Source organism: Atta colombica, unplaced genomic scaffold (assembly GCF_001594045.1).
Source record: "Atta colombica isolate Treedump-2 unplaced genomic scaffold, Acol1.0 scaffold51, whole genome shotgun sequence".
Taxonomy (NCBI): Eukaryota; Metazoa; Arthropoda; class Insecta; order Hymenoptera; family Formicidae; genus Atta; species Atta colombica.
Genome location: NW_017259541.1, coordinates 593,183 through 610,224, shown reverse-complemented (window position 1 = coordinate 610,224; position 17,042 = coordinate 593,183). Strand labels below are relative to the sequence as shown.

Here is a 17,042-nt window from a genome sequence, read left to right as displayed (position 1 = left end):
TTTTATATATATATATATATATGAGCCTCTTATTTGCTAGCGATACTATTAATTAGTTACATTGAACGAATTAATTTGCAATCGTAACAAATCGATCAGTTTTTTAAATATCACATTTGCTTTCCCTTGATTTGTTCCTATAACAAAATCATTTCTCTCAATGTTCATTTAACGTCGTTTGAAATTGTTTGAAGTAATTTCAAATGACACATCAAGATGAACTGACATAATATTAATCCGAGGAACGATTTGTTTTAATTTATATCTTATGAAAATTGTGAATTTCTTTGTTTCCCGTTAAGCGTATTGATTATTGCATTTCTGTTAATCTGCAAGTGACTTACTTTCAACGATGTATTATATTCTATTTTTTGATGAAGGTGACTCCAAAGTGAACCGAAACATTCGATACAATAAGTGAAGACAATCGTCAACACCTGAGTATTACCTGCATTTCCTAACTTATCGCTTTTATATCAGCGTTAGACTCTTATTAGTTCTTGTTTTGAATTTCTAATTATTGTTTTTTGAATAATTTAGGTGCGACAAGGTAAATATTTCCACCAGAATTTAAGGATAATTTGATGAGAAACATTATTAACATAATTAATATTATTTACAGTAATAAAGCAGTGTTATTAAAGCGCGTTGGTTAACGCGAGAGAGAAAAGTGAATCTAATAGATATTTGTTTTTCAATTAAAATAGCAATCGAGTCTTGGAAATCTGATGTTTGAGATGCCTTTAAAATGATGCAATCAATTGATTTTATTGAATAAACAAGTGTCTAACGGCCTAAGGGCAAATATATCGAAAAACAATAGAGCAACAATTATTCATTCTGTTTGTCAATTTGCGGAAATTTTCGACGTTGTCTATATATGTATTCGTATAGATATAAATTATTAACTTGATACTAAAATATTGTTTCCGAATAAAAAAGGCTGAAAACTGCACGTTTTTAGTAAATATATAGTCCAACAGGTAGGGATAACTACTGTAATCGGCTAACATGGCCGACCAGGAGAGAATCGAAACCGTCGACAGTGGAGCTGGCCGGAAATCGATTACATCCAACAGTAAATAAAATAAATCGACGATTTAAGCGGACGTAACGGCACACTGCGGACGACATTAAATAGGATGACAGAATGTAGTACAAAATACATAGTACGAACACATACTAGCACTGCGCGTACTCCTCGTGTTTTTCACGGCGGTTTTGAGTATTTTTCGCAGCGTTTTTGTTTCAGTTATGAAAACGCCATGCGTGATCGGCACATTTACCGCATACATTTTAGCTAGCTCGATGCTGTTCATAAAACGCAATATCCAGCTTTACGAGGTGCTCAGCGCGAACGACCACGCTTCTAAATAATGATACAACTCGTTCAGCTAGTTGATCATGGATCGCCACGTGCCCGGAAAAATCCAAACGTTGCTTCGCTTTGCTAGATTACTAACAGCGGCACTTAAATATCCCATCGAATCGTTAATTAAATGACAGGCGTCGATCACCGGGTCATGGATCACCGATCGATAAATTCCACTCGGACGCGGCGCTGTGATCCCCGGCACATTAATGAATACGCCGACCTATTCGCGCTCAACAAGCGGACAAGCGAGCATTTCGTTTCACATCAGATTTGAACGATAGTATGCGATTTAACGTAAATATCGCAGATAGAACAGAAGCAATATTTATTTTATGCAATGCGAAATATGCGTAGTAAATTATTGATGCACACACGGTTTTGAATAGATACTAATAAAACACCAATCAGAAGCAATAAATACTTGTCAAAGATCGATATACGAACATTCCTTTTTTTTTTGTAAAAACAATATTTTTCAAGAAATATTTTCGATTTTCCTCAAATCAAATCAAAAGTTATCAAACACTCATTATTTCAATACCTTTTTTTTGTATCTACATCTATTTTATCGAATGCGATTTTTTTCTAGCCAATTCGAAACGAATAACTTTCATTTTAACTGTATTAAAACATTTAAATAACTAACACGCCATAATAACGATTAGATAAATAATGAATTTCATTTAAAGAGCTTTATGTGACAGCGATTTAATGTCATTACGAATAAAAAAAAAGATCAACTGTATTCACTATTTTCAGTTAAATAACGCTGCAAAAAACATTCGAAACGTGAATATATTACTCACACATTTAAAGTGAAAATAAACCAATTACAATATTTAACGTCAAACGCTGATGACTAAATGATCGATCGGAATTGAACTTTTATTTCTATTCATTACCGATTAAATATTTATTGCCAAACCCACGAGCCTTATCGAGCAGAAATCTGTTCTATCCACAGTTTCCAATTAAATAGCGCCACTAGGGATATCCGAGGTGCGACAGTTGATCTTTCCATCTCCACTTAGCCATCCAACTCCGCAGACGTGTCACTTGCAGAGATCGCAGCAGGTAAACGTGCAGCGGTGAGACCGGCCGAAGCATCGACGACGATGCTATCGATCTACTGATCGTGTAACCGGCAGGAATCGATAACTAATACGCGAAGCCCGCCACCGGATGTTGCCTTGTTGATAAAGGACCGCCCTGCGAGTATCGGCGGCATCAAGGACGCCGCAGGAGGGCCGTAGGGCACGTGGCTACCGGCACATAATTGATTGGCATTAGCGCGCCTGATTGCCAGTCGCCCTCCTCTGAAATCGTCCCACGGGTTGCTTAAATACTATCCAACGTCTCTCTGAACCAAACAGTATTTGAGCGGTTGCGACACTAATCAGGCAATATGGTGCGAGCGACGAAGAGGAAGATCAATTGGCGATGGCTTGGCTCGTCACTTGCTTTCCCATAACGTTGACGTTCAATAATTCCATATACGCAACGTACACGATAAACAAAACAGCTCAACGTACATTCTCCTGCATACATATTGCATACATTCTACCCATATATATATATATACAGGTATATACAGATGAAACTTAATAACTACAAAATCGTCAATTTTCTATCGAATATTAACAAAATCGAAAATAAGAATCGTTATTTGAAAAATCCTCTTGTAGGAAATAATTGATATTTTCCCACACAGCACAGAAAGATTGCAGAAATGATTTCACTGAACCATTGCAATATTGCATGATTGCTGAATCATTGTTGTAAAATTCCAACAATGTTAAAATGTTCGCTTTTTGTTATATTGCAACAAAACGTTCCAGTAATATTGCAATGTAATGTATTTGGATAAATTTTTTACAAAGACTCTAAAGTGAAAACTATACATGTATCTCACTAACTTTGATTTTTCTATAAATTGCATTTCTAGTGATATGTGCTTTCCAAAGCAATTTTTTATGATAAAACCATAAAATATTCCAATAAATTTAGTATTAATTCTAAATTTATTCGTAAGAATAAAGCATATGTATGCGAACAAACTACAAATATTATTCACATTAATATAATAATCGCTATAACAGTCGCTTGGTAAGTTAATCATGGATTAAGTTAATCGCAGTGATTCTTTTTAATTCGGAACCACTCCGAGTCAATTGAAATCAATTAAAAAATAACGGTATGCAATTTATCAATAAAGTTCGGGCGCTGGTTTATTCTTGCGTTCACATCGGGCATAAATACATCATTGATCACATAATTAATATTTCGATAAATCGTTTTCAGCAGCTTAATTGCTTATTGTCTTATCCGATAATGATGCATTAATTGTATCCAAATTCGATATTATACAATCTTTTGATTTCATATTTAAAATAAATATAAAGCTTAGCTAATGGCTGTCAAATAATAGATCGATAAATTTCTTATTTAAATATAAAACGAATTATATTAATTATTATATCATAAAAACGGTTAAACTAAAAGATTGTATTACATAAATATTGTAAAAACTTATATTTTTATATTATTATTATTATTGTAACAATTAAAGAATTATAGTTTTGCAATGTTTGTGGAATATTACAAGCATATTACTAACATTTTGCATATTGTTAATTTACATTGTAATCTGCAATATTGCAACATTGCGACAATATTGCTTCAATCTTCTGTGTTGTATTCGGTTACGCTCAAACGGATACTTCTTATTATTAGAGACTGTTTAGACTGTATATATCAATCGTGAAAAGAAGATCACACTTAACCACATTTTTGAAAGCTTAACAGCAAACAAGTTTAGACAAGAACAAAAAGATCCAGATTGCAGACGAAAGAATTAAGGATACGATAATTAAATTTTATTTCGACAGTTATTATTTTATTAAAAAGCTATGTCATATAAATTTGTTATTTATATAAATTTAGCTTTCATCAATAAGTATTTTATTTATAATGCATAACAAAAAATAAATATTTTCAAGTATAAATCTATTTTTATCGAGAATAAGACTTCTATCGATCGTCAATATAGTATGTATAGAATATTCTTGGATAAATTGCAAGATAGTATGTTAGGAAGTTATCCTGTATCAGCATACTTCTCAAAGTGAATGTTTGGAAACTTCTCTTACCTGAAGACAATGTCTCCTCGCCAACCAGCCTATGTGCTGAAGCTGCTGAGGATCTGGAAGTGCTGAGGCCAGTCGTAATGCTTTCAAGGTGAGGGCTGCCAACGCCGAGTGCAAAGCATTGAACCAGACGTTCGCTTCCGTGTTGTCAGCGGCTCTCAACCAGCATTCGTGAACACCATCAGGTGAGTGTAATTCTAGGATACGCCCATCTACAAAGAAACAAGAAAGAAAAAGATAACATGGTATTCTATAAAATGATAAAAATTGTTGCGCGCATGTAACCATCATTGTTAACTTTTTATAGATGTGTATACGGAAAGAATAACGTTACTGAAATATCTCTAAAAATTTAGTTAGATACAGATTTGAAAATAATATTATTGGACCATCAACATAATTATGTAGGGAATTCAAACATAATAAGCAATGCAAAAAGCATTTTGATATTCTACCAATCAGTTTGAGCGTTTGTAATTATTTTAATAGTCCAACAAAATTATTTTCAGTATCTGTATCTAATGTTTTTAGACATTTATCACAATAAAACCGTTTTTTTTTTCCGTGTAGTGAACTGTTACTCTTGAATACAGCATATGTATTCTCATTTCTAGAAAATTTTTAAAACAAGCTTCATTCCATAATTATAAAAAAAAAGTACATTTTTAATACATATTTTTCTGGTACAATTTTATGCTTTATATTATTTTATTTTTACTAGAAAAATTATCAGTTAGAAATACTTAGAAAACAATATTTTCACATCTATGATGCACTTAATTCTTATAATTATTATATTACGACCTCGAGTATCAAATTTTATCTTGGAAAACGTACAAGAGAACGTACGAAAGTAATTCAATCTACAATTCCATTCTTGAAAATCTATTTAACAATTTTATTACATCAAGAGCTATCGAAATAGTCACTTTTTTTCGTGAAAGTTGGGTTCTGCGAGTTATACTTGCGGCAAAAACGAGACAAGCGACGGTACCAGAATTGAAGTTGCTTGGCGTCGCTCCTGGTAGCTTATAAACCTTCCTCTCTTTTCGTTAACACGAAAACTTTAATACATCTGACATAAATCGCGCGAGATCGATCACGAAGGCCTGAAATAAGTTTATAATCGGAATATCGCTAGTTCTAGAGATTGTCTCGCTTTTCGACGTCCCACATAATTCGTCTACATATACTACAAGCCTAGAGAACTTTGTAATTTCCTGTTTGGCTAGTTTCTAGATTTATTATGCTAATATACTAGGCTCGTTTTTCAATACCAATAACAACTACTCCACTCCAGCTTGTTATCGATCCGTAAAATATATTACAAGTAAAACTTCTGATATTTAGGATTTATTAATTACTATAGCAGTTTCTTAGATATTTACTTACAATTAAACATTATGTTTTGTCGCTAGATAAATAATTATTATTGATTATTGAAATTTTTTGCTTACACAAATGGTGTAACTGTACATGATAGAATGTTATTACAGTAATTTTGATGTAAATTTTCATTCCTGTATAAATAAGTTTGATAAACGCTTTAAGTCGAAACTGCAATCATTTCTTTCGCTTGGCAAGCATAGATTCACGTCAAACTCATCGGCATTTCGAACGGAAACATACCTTGACGTGCTCTTTTTTCCGATTCCGTGTACGCATTCTAATCGCCTTCTATCGAGAAACGGCCTGGAAAGTTCCGGAAGCAGCAAACTCGCGCTACGTGTGCGGAAAGGCGCGGCGGCCGTAAGAAAATATTGAATTTCCGATCAAAAGGAAATTACGCTCGAGTTAAAAGCCCCTTTATGTCACTCCTGTCTACCCGGCCTTTTCTGCCTAAAAAGAGGCAAACGAGAGACTGCTCTTGCGAAAGGGGACAGAAACATCGGGAAACGTAGCGTGATGTCGAAATGATAGGATCACGTGATTAATGCTTTCTCTCATCTATTTTATTGTAAAGGGAATTTAATCGATCAAGTATATTCCGTTTAATCCTGTAGCGGAAAGCAGGAAATTGGTATATCATAAGTTACGGCGTTTCAAGTGAGATTGAATCATGTAGTATACGAACCACATTTGCAATTAGATACATTTTACATTCTAGTTAGTTGTATCAAAAATAAAAATAATATTTTATTTTAAGCTTCTTTACTGACTAAATTATAAAATTGCATTATTTAAAGATATACCCGTTGCAGCCAGATAAAAGAGAATTATTTGTAACAAACGAGGCTATCGCGAAACTTACCATCCGATAATCATGCTCAAGTGCAAATATATTCGATAAAAGAATTGTGAAAAGTGTTTTAGATATCCCCTGATATTATTTTTGTCGAGTAACAGCCACTTTTCAGGAAATACAACGCCGTGCTATCCGGCCGATCGAATTCTTTGCTAAAAATCATCTACCGTAATCTTATCTGTCTGGTGTAACGCTGAGAATATCACTTATATATAACATAAAATAGCACATCTTTAGATTGTTTCATGAAAAAAAGATATAGAAAAAGGTTCCAGCATCCCTTCATTTTATCTAAAAGTTATACGTCGTATTTAAAATGTATTTAAAAAGATTCTAGAATATAATGTTCTATTTCTATATTTCTTGAATATTAGACGAATTGTCAATATAAATATTCACATTCTGAAATGTTATCACATTCTGAAATGTTATCATATTTGAGTGAGCGTGGTGCAATTTTCGCTTACTCATAATCCCGATATTCGGGGTTATTAGAGCTTCATTATAATTGCACAAAAAGAATGAGAATTGATTGAAGTCCAGACATACCTCTTTTATGAATAATTCAAGCATTGAAAAAAATTAACACAGCTATTTACCAATCGCAAAACGTGCCTTTGCATGTGTTTCGTTTACTGTTACGAGGAAAAGTTTCTTTGTGGTTTTTCATATACGGTGCGTGCCTTTTCGCCAGAATGCAATTCTCGTAAAATCTATGGAAAATCGCTTGATTTGGGTCAAACAACCCTGCGAAAGATCTTTATGCTCGTTAGAAGTATAAAAGGAAAGATATAGAATATACGAAGAGAAAGATACAACCATAATTGTAATAAAATAAAACTTTCACTTAAAAAAAAATTAAATTAAAATTAAAACTAATAATTTTAATTTTGGTTTATTAACTCGTAATAGGAACATATATTTTTCGACGTTTAAAGGAATATATGAATTTTTGGGACTCAAAAATTTTATTATTTTTATTTTTTGTTTTTAGTTCTTATTAATTTTTTATTTTTTTTTTAAATTTTTCAAGTTCAAAACAGGTAAAAATAAAATTGTAAAATATAAAATTATTCCAAATTTCCATTATTATTAAAAATTTTTTTTAATTTTAGGATCATCAAGATCCATATATTTTATTTACGGATTAAATAATAGAATAAAGAGAAAATAATTATATTTTATATGATTGTATTGTGTTTTTTATTGTATTTTTTATTGTACTTTTATTTCCCATTAGCATTTTTATAATGGTTTATAATTATCAGACCTTTAGGAAAAAAAACTGGTTAGTGTTTCAATAAACTAATTAGTTTTATCAATAATAATTGATGATAGTGCAGAAATTGATAAAATCTCTATCATTACTTACAGCATAGTTAAACAGTTTATTAGAACACTAATCTTCAGTTCTTTTTCTTAAGAGAATACCTTAGTTTTTACAATTTTTAATCTTCTTTGTACAAGCCTTCGTAGAAACTTTGATGTTACACAAACGCGTTTTTGTCCGCACTTGTAGGCCTTTACACCGGAAGAGAGTCCTTTCCGTAAGAGACGAACTGCTTCTCGTCGGCGAACAAGATTGCCAAGATCCGCGAAAAATCTGCGAAGGCCTGATTCGCTCTAAAGAGCGGAAGGACGGAGGGTGGCGTTTGGGTAATAAAATGTTGAAACGACAAAGGCAACGAAAGGCTGAAGAGCAAGGACTGAGAAAGACGAGATGCCCACAGTTTCGCACGACGATGGCTCAAAGGAAATCGAAATGCGCTCGCATCATTTCGTTACCTCGCTTTCCATTCCTTTCCTTTACCTTCCACCCTCGCGTTTTCCCTCGTAAGAGTGAGATTCCCCTTGAACGTAATTTTCCGGATATTCGATCGACCGGATTTCGCTTTCGTTTCTTGTTTTGTGCTTCGTGTGCTTCTACTAATTCTCCAATTTGCTTGTCAAGTCATGAACATATGACGGAGATGAAAAGAAGGACGAAGAGATTTTGTAGAGAAATTTTTATTACCTATATTATGCAATTTGTTGGTCCTTTTCAATTTTTCAAAATGTGCAAGAGAGATTCTCAATACCTTTTTTTAATCTAATTCCAATTATCTATTATAAGATTCTTAAATTTTTTTCTGAAATCTGAAAGCTTCATTAATTCCTTCCGGAATTATCACCTGCGGGATGTGTTTTCTAGTAACGAGAAAATATGAAATATTTGTATGGATATAGGTATATTTTTTATTAACATTTTTTTTCTTTTTTAATAACTATTCTTCGCTTTACTTTAAATACGCAATGACATCGAAAACTCGTTGAAAAAGCTTTATATTAATTAAAATCTTTATTTTTAAAAAATATTGTTATAATATTGTTAAGCAAGATGTATTTCTCAGTTTAATATTTGTTTGATTTCTACTTTTTTCAGAAAATTGCGAATAATCCACATCCACAATGTTCTCAAATACTGATAAATAAGAAAGCAATCAATAATATAATACAATACTATGTTGTTCAGTAATTATTTCAATTGGGGTATAAAAACTTCAGGTGTTTACGTAAAAAATATCAGGTATCTATCATGGTTTAAAATAAAAGGTATCTTCACGCACTTCATTTTTTATATCAACTATCACGTTTTTCAATTAGTTAATTACTTTTTTACAAAATTAATAAGATAAAGGATTGCATGAAAAGCTGATGCAAGCGATAATGCACGTTGACGCATGGTTTATTACCGTTCATTTGATTTCATGCGGCGTTAATAACCGTGCCGCTTATAACATCATAATGTCATCACGTGATGCGAAGTAATATGCGCAACCGTGCCTAGTTACATTCTATAACGTTCAATCAACGGAATCCTACGTACTTATTAATAGCATTATCGCACGGAATGACACGTATCTATTAATTATATTACCGGAGCAAATAATTATCAATGTAATCACCAAGCTTGCGTCGTAATATTTACAATGTTACAAACTTATTACCAATCATTCTATTTATTTATTTATTTATTTATGTGTAGTATTACTTTCGTGAAAAAATATTACCATTCTCGACAAGCGTCGTCTCGAAAATAAATCTATATTAGAAAAAAAAACGTAGATATAATAGAAACAACATTTTCGTAAAAATTCATTTAGATTAAAATCAGAAAAAAGATATTTACTTTCCATTAGTTTTATTTTTTAAATCCAATACGTTTATTTCCGTCATGAAAAATTCATTTATATCCGGGTCTACAGAGACACAGCTTCTTGCTTGCTTTAACCAGAGAAACGGGATATTTCGATTCTCCTTAGAAGGAAAAGGATATCTATCGTTTTAAAGTTTGATGGGCCATCCGGCAACAGGACGCCAACGTCGCTAACAACAATGACAAAGATGGCATACTCCAGCATACTCCGGATCTCTTTATGTGCGCTTAATGCATTTTTGAAGGTTGGAATATCATAAAGACGAGCCTGTAATAAACTGCGCGACGGTGGCACAAACTCACCTTCGATAACCAACCTGCACCCTCCTTCGTCCGACGTCCTTTCTCAGTGTCTCGCATCGCATACTTTAATGTCTGCTTACAGGGAGGGTTTCGAAGACAAGGGGGTGGCTCTGGAGGGTGACTGTGGAGGATGGAGTTGCTAGCTGCATTATGAAGGGAAGTGCCCAGAAGGGGGTTTTCAAGAGGGGTGAGCGAGATGTTAACAGCCAGACAGCATTGTCGTCAAACCACATCCGCCTTTTCTAATCAGAGATATTCGTTTCCCTGTGTGAATTCTCTCATAACATGAAAAATCGAGGAAAAAGCAATCAAAAATATTAAAATGTTCCATAGTGGTGCGTTAGCTCTCTAAAAAGATTGATGAAAAATATTTATATTTACGATAGAATGAATTTAACACAATGATTGAAATCATATCAAATTGTTTTATTGTTAATAAATAAATACTTGATATGTACTATAATTACTGCTATTAATCAAACTTGTAATTATTTAATTAATTGTGTATAAAATGTGTATAAACTTTGCATCAGCTAAACTGTCACATGATTCTTTGTCGTTTGCATTTAGAGCTTGCAATTACGGACTTAAGACGACCACGATAATTATCCGTTTCTCAAAGTTCCTGCTGCGAAAACAATCGGCCTTGAACGGCGAAACTTAGATTACAAGAGTAAATAATTAATTGTCTACAATAAGTTTCAAAACATTTCTTAAAACCATTCGTTTTAAAGTAATTCATCCTTTATTTTTCCAACAAAATACTTTCTAAAATATATTTCATCTGTATAGCATAAACAGAGTAGAGTTCTACAACGTGAATATCGAACATAAGATCTTTACATCTTAACGCGTCCTCGCGTCGCAAACTATTTCCCTGGTGCGATTATTCATTAAGAGAGACAACGGCGGCGTATTACACCGTCGTGTAATGCCAAGACGACACGACGAAAGCGAGTTACAGCGCGAATCCAGCCACGATGTCGGCACCGGCTGGCGTTTCCTTCCTTCACGGTTGAAGAGCTATGCTGATGCAATGGCGGCTTCTTCAGGGGGAAACTGCGTCAGACAAGCTACACACGATTCTTCATGCCGTTTGCATTTAGGACAACGCAAACGGTCCTAAGACGACGACGACGACGATGACGACGACGACGACGACGACGACGACGACGACGACGACGACGATGACGACGACGACGACGACGACGACGACGACGACGACGACGACGACGACGATGATCCGCTTCCCGAAGTTCCTGCTGCAGGAACAATCGGCCTGAACGGCGGAACTTAGATTGCAAGAGTAAGCTGATGTTACGGAAATTGAACTTCTGAAGAAGGATGCGTATCCTGAAGGAGCTGCAACCATGTAATCGACGTCGTGCGAATTTCACGTTAATTAGAAAGGAATTGATAATGTTTCAACAAATAGGGAATTAATTATGATAGAGAGTTTGTTATGTGCACCTCACACACACACACACACACACACACACACACACACACACACACACACACACACACACACACACACACACACACACAATCAAATCGAAAAACTTCTACAAATCATATAGAATTATAATACTATTGATTGTTTTCCAATTGATTTGTATTAATCCGATTGATTGAGAATATTATTCACATGTAGATTTAATTTTCTGAAAAAAAGAAATAGAAATCAAATGAATATTAAATGGAATAAGAATGTTAGGTAACTTATATTATAACAATATTTCTAAAAAAACTAAAAATTTTCATTAATACAACTCTTTAATATAGCTTTAATTAATAGCTCTTTTTTTATGGATTTTCAATGAAATTACAAGTATAAAGATTTTTTAAATAATAGTTTAATAAATAAAAAGAAAGAAAAGATGTTAAACAATATTTTACAATTCACAATTTTCTCGCAACTGGAGTATAAAAACATGCCAAGTGATTTCACGTTAATACGAATAATTAAGGTTCTTTGTTAATTCATTTGTACTAAAACTTCAGTGATACTATTGGATAGTTTCGAAAAGGATTAAAACAATCCTTTTCCAATAAACTAAAGCAAGGTTTACTGAATTCTTAGGAAATGGTTGTTTCTAGTAAATCTCGTCTTCCTGGCAATGACGACGTCGTTTAATTAGAATAGTCTGGGATAATTAAAGGGATTATTAGCCATCCGACAGAAAAGATTCAAGGTATGCCGCAAGAAATAACTTATCGATTTCATGCGACTTTTTCTCCAAAACTTCACACAAGCATTTTAATTCTTCAAAATGATTCCACTCTTTAAAATGATTAAAAAAATGTATAAAAATTATGTGTCCCCATAAAAAAATTAATAGTAACTTTCTTTCTGGAATAATACACGATATAATATTAATGAAAAGACTGACAAAGTATTCTAAAGTATAATATTTAATAAGAATTAGAAGAACATTATTTATTTAAAAATGTTAGAAAGTTACAAGAAAGAATGAATGATACATATAAACAACGTAAAAATTTATATCAATAAATTTATATCAATAAATTTTCTAAAACTTTAATTTAATTTTCCCATATCTATGTTAGGTATGTATGTATTCGTCAGGAATATACTAAAATGGTGCAGAACTCATTTTGCTGCGGTACACAACTCCAAACTTAGTAAAACTTGTTTTTTTCCAGTGGATTAATTTTAGGCAATCCTGGCATTCGTAACACGCTAGACGAAAATGCGCGCATTAACATAACTCCGCAAATATCTGTTCTACTGTGAAGTTCTGCATTCGCAATCTAGTAAACCAAATAGAAGTACAGTATAGTCCGTTTTCTTAGTAATTTCCTTATTTAATTCGACGAGCATTTACTTCTAACAGATAAACTTCTAATTAATCTTAGTTGATAAAATAATAAAACTATATTGATGCGCGCTGTGTTGATCGTCGGAGATACCTGTAGATGCCTTTGATGATGAAGGGGACCACAGCGTTAATTAATTTTACGCTGTTTTCCGCTGACGAAAACTGCTTTTATGGATCAACGGGATTAACCGCAAGTTGCCCAAAGAGACAACGATCACAGATATGAACATTATAGATATATAGATATCCCTGAATATTATATTCTTCAACAAAGATTATGATAAGAGATATTGAACTAATTTTAATACCTATTATAATAATATTTATCGTAGAAATATATTAAGAACCCATATGTACATTTAGAAAACATTTAAAACAATTTACTAATTAATCAATTTATTAATTAAAAAACATTTAAAAACATTTAGAAAAAATAATTTTATTTATGTTGAAATTTATGCACATACACATATCAGAATTTGTATACAACAGACATTTTATATCATGTTAATTATAATTTGTATGTCCAGTACTCTTACATTAATTAATTTACTTCTGTACTTCTCTAAATCCTTGCTTCAGTAATGTCACAAAGAACTAGACGCGAAACATTCCCGTATGACGACACAAACATGCGAAATAAAGTACGATGCGTTACGGGACATGAAGAGTAAGAACGAGCAACTGCAAGGGACAAAACGCGTGAGAAAACAGGAAAAGAAGAAAAGAGAGTTGGGAGGGAGGAGAGTTGGTCGGCGCGACGGGAAACAGTAAAAATTTGCATCACAATCGTGGATAGAAATAATTACGCGAGAAGCGCGCGCGCGCGCAAATGGAAGGGGTGGCGCAGATGCGAATGCGGATGCAAGAAGGAGTGAAAAGGAGTGTGGGGGAGAGATAGAGAAACGACCTAGCCGGAAACACGACTAGAAATTCAGATACGAGATACACCGAGAAGGGAAAAAAGCAACGAAGATTCAAAAGGGGTGAAGCTGAATTTCCCTGTTTATATAGAATAGGAAAAAATAAGAGGATGAGAGAGAAAGAGAGAAAGAGAGAGGGGGGGGGGAAAGTTCCGCACGTAGAACATCGCACGTAGAAAGTAGACGCTCCGATGTTACAATAATCCGAAACAAACAGATCCAAAAAGAACAAAAGCTGCTGAACAGATGTAAGTTAAAAGTTACAAGTTGATCCAAATTGCATCAGAAAGCTGTGATCTAGTATATTAATCCTTTGCTTTATTGATATGTAATTTTTCTTAAGAAACATAAGATAAAAATACATATATCAAACAGAGTACAAGATATTTGTTCAATGTTAGAAAAAGTGACGAAACACGTCTATTATAACTGTTTTATCTGCGGAATTTATATATATTGAATTCCGAGATTGAAAAATACTTAAAATCAAGCCGAAGAACAATAATTATTGATATTCGCGCGTTCTTGAAAGAATTTTCAAATCATAATATAATCTCCTTTTTGAAGACATTAGTTGCTTTTCATTTACACACAACTAAGTTTGAAGTGAACTGAGTATTTAAATTAATGACGTCATTACTTGCTTATTTTGTTAAAAAGTTATCACATAACACAGATTCATAATCTCATTTTTAAAATGAGTTTATGAGATTTACTTAAAACACACGGTCTCGATCGTGTGCAGATTATAAGCAAAAACTCAGTTAAATCTCACTTGTCAGAATGCAAAAGGAATGCGCATTCAACTGAGTTATAACCTCACAAGTAAGGCAGTTATCTGAGAACCGATGTAAATTATTAAAATAAAGATTAATGTATTTAAGCTACATCTTTGGCTACGTATTGGTAAAACTTTTATAAAAATATATTTTAAAGACAAACATTCGTTTCGCAGGGCAAAACAATGTTTCTTTTTGCAAAATTTGTTCATTTCGTGCAAAAACACATCGAATGAACCTAATTTTTGAGAGATTGAAGGGAATTAAACTTATAACATTTACCGAGGAAAATCTCTTTAAAGGAATAAAATTTTGAGTAAGTACTATAAGAGTCGTTAAATGAGTCATACAATTCCAGCGCTGTGATTAGTCTACTATCCCCATTCGTTCATTTTTTACAAGCACTAACAATAACGATACATAAACAAAAAAAAAATCTATTGGACTTTATTAAGTAAGAACTACATTTACTATCTAAGTAGTCATATACGGTTATAAATCAAAAACTTTAAGAATAAAAATATTTACGTAGGTGTACGATTTTTTAAAATTGTGACATAACTTCTATCATAGATGTGTTCGCAACAAGATGTTATAGCAAAAAAACTGAATGACAGTCGCTGTTGCGTGTTCAAACACATTTACGCGTGTCTCACGTTTTATTTTTAATGTAGACTCGGTTATTTTACTTAGCCCTATAGTCAACTGACCCCGGTCTCCTCTACATACATCAGAATTTTAGAATCTCATGTTTTCAGATATAATAAAAAATCGATTGGTATATTAAACATGTTTAGCATTTAATTACATATTCCATTATTTATAAAACGTATATACCATATTTGTATGTTAGATCGCCAACCCTCGAACAGCATCGATGCAGAGTCAAAAATGAGTCAAGAATGAAATTGTTTTGAAACGTTTGAAAAGCAGTTTTTTATTATAATATGTAGTAAATTATTTTAAATAGAAGAAGAGATAAAAACACATATTTATCATAGAAACAAATATCCATTTATTCATTTTTTTTCACATTTTTTGAAAAAGTAAACAACTTGCGGGTCTCGCGAGACCCTACGTCCGTCGGCAGAAGGTTAATCATTAAATAATAATAATTAAAAGCTATCCTAGTTTAACTATTTAAAAAATTCAATATATATATATATATATATATATATTACATGCAATTTAATTTCATATAACTTTGATTTTTATTCATGCTCTTCATTCATGATGAACATTTCATTAGATAACAATTTTAGTAATATTTATTAATAATGTTTTTATTTTATTACACATTTAATGATAATTATATTTATATCATACTTAAATTCTATTATCTAATATTTCAAAATAAGGTACATTTATGTTAAATCTCAAATTATGTCTTTTTATTCGAGAATTATTATTCCCGAGGTCGAGAATGTGCGGCGAAAATGTGCGACTAAAATAAAGGTGACAGAATGAGACAATTTAAGTCTAATTTAATTTAAATCAAATTCATATTGCAACAGAACATTATGTCTAATATGAGTATATAATGATAAAATTAATTCCGCACGGAAAGAATGAGATTTTGCTGAAATATCTAAAAATTTAATTAGACACAGATCTAAAAATAATTATTAAATTTAATAAAATTTATTGGATCAAAATAATTGTGTAAAATGCTTAAACTAATTATTAGTTATACTGTTAAATCAAATTTTGCAGAATCGTTTAAACGTTCTACATAATTATTTTGGTCTAATAAATTTAAATATTTAAATATTTAGATATTTAGATCTGCATTTAGTTAAATATTTAGATATTTCAGCAAAACTGTTCTTTTCGTATGAATAATTTTTTTTTATCATATATGTCGGAAGAAATTTCCTTTGATTGGAACAGATATAACAGATATTTATAATGTCATAAACAAAAATCAAAATATTTCAAGTGACACTGCAATACTAGGTAAAACCTACAGAAATTAATAATTATGAAAATTTTTCTTTTTCTCTTAAATTATTAAAATCCACTACCTATTTTATTTTGTTACACATATGAATAGTTCATAAAAGTCTGAATTTTCTACTTAGAATTCACGCTTTTATTCTTTTACGAAACGTTTTTTGATGTAAGATACCTAACACGTGCTAAAGCTTTGGTAGTTTCTTCCGAGAAATATTCTATATGCTCATTCCAATATCCGGCCGTGCGAAAATTCAAACCACCCGCCAACAGTATGGC

The 17,042-nt window shown here is 32.3% G+C and overlaps 1 protein-coding gene across 2 annotated transcripts in view; it reads right to left on the bottom strand.

Annotated features, from left to right (window-relative positions):
* Window positions 1–17,042, bottom strand: part of LOC108691757 (beta-1-syntrophin) — a 272,624-nt gene that overhangs the window by 35,980 nt on the left and 219,602 nt on the right. For both annotated transcript variants that reach the window (XM_018199646.1, XM_018199647.1), the window contains one exon: window positions 4,525–4,733. In XM_018199646.1, the coding sequence (XP_018055135.1) occupies window positions 4,525–4,733 (209 nt within the window). The remainder of the gene's footprint in view (window positions 1–4,524; window positions 4,734–17,042) is intronic.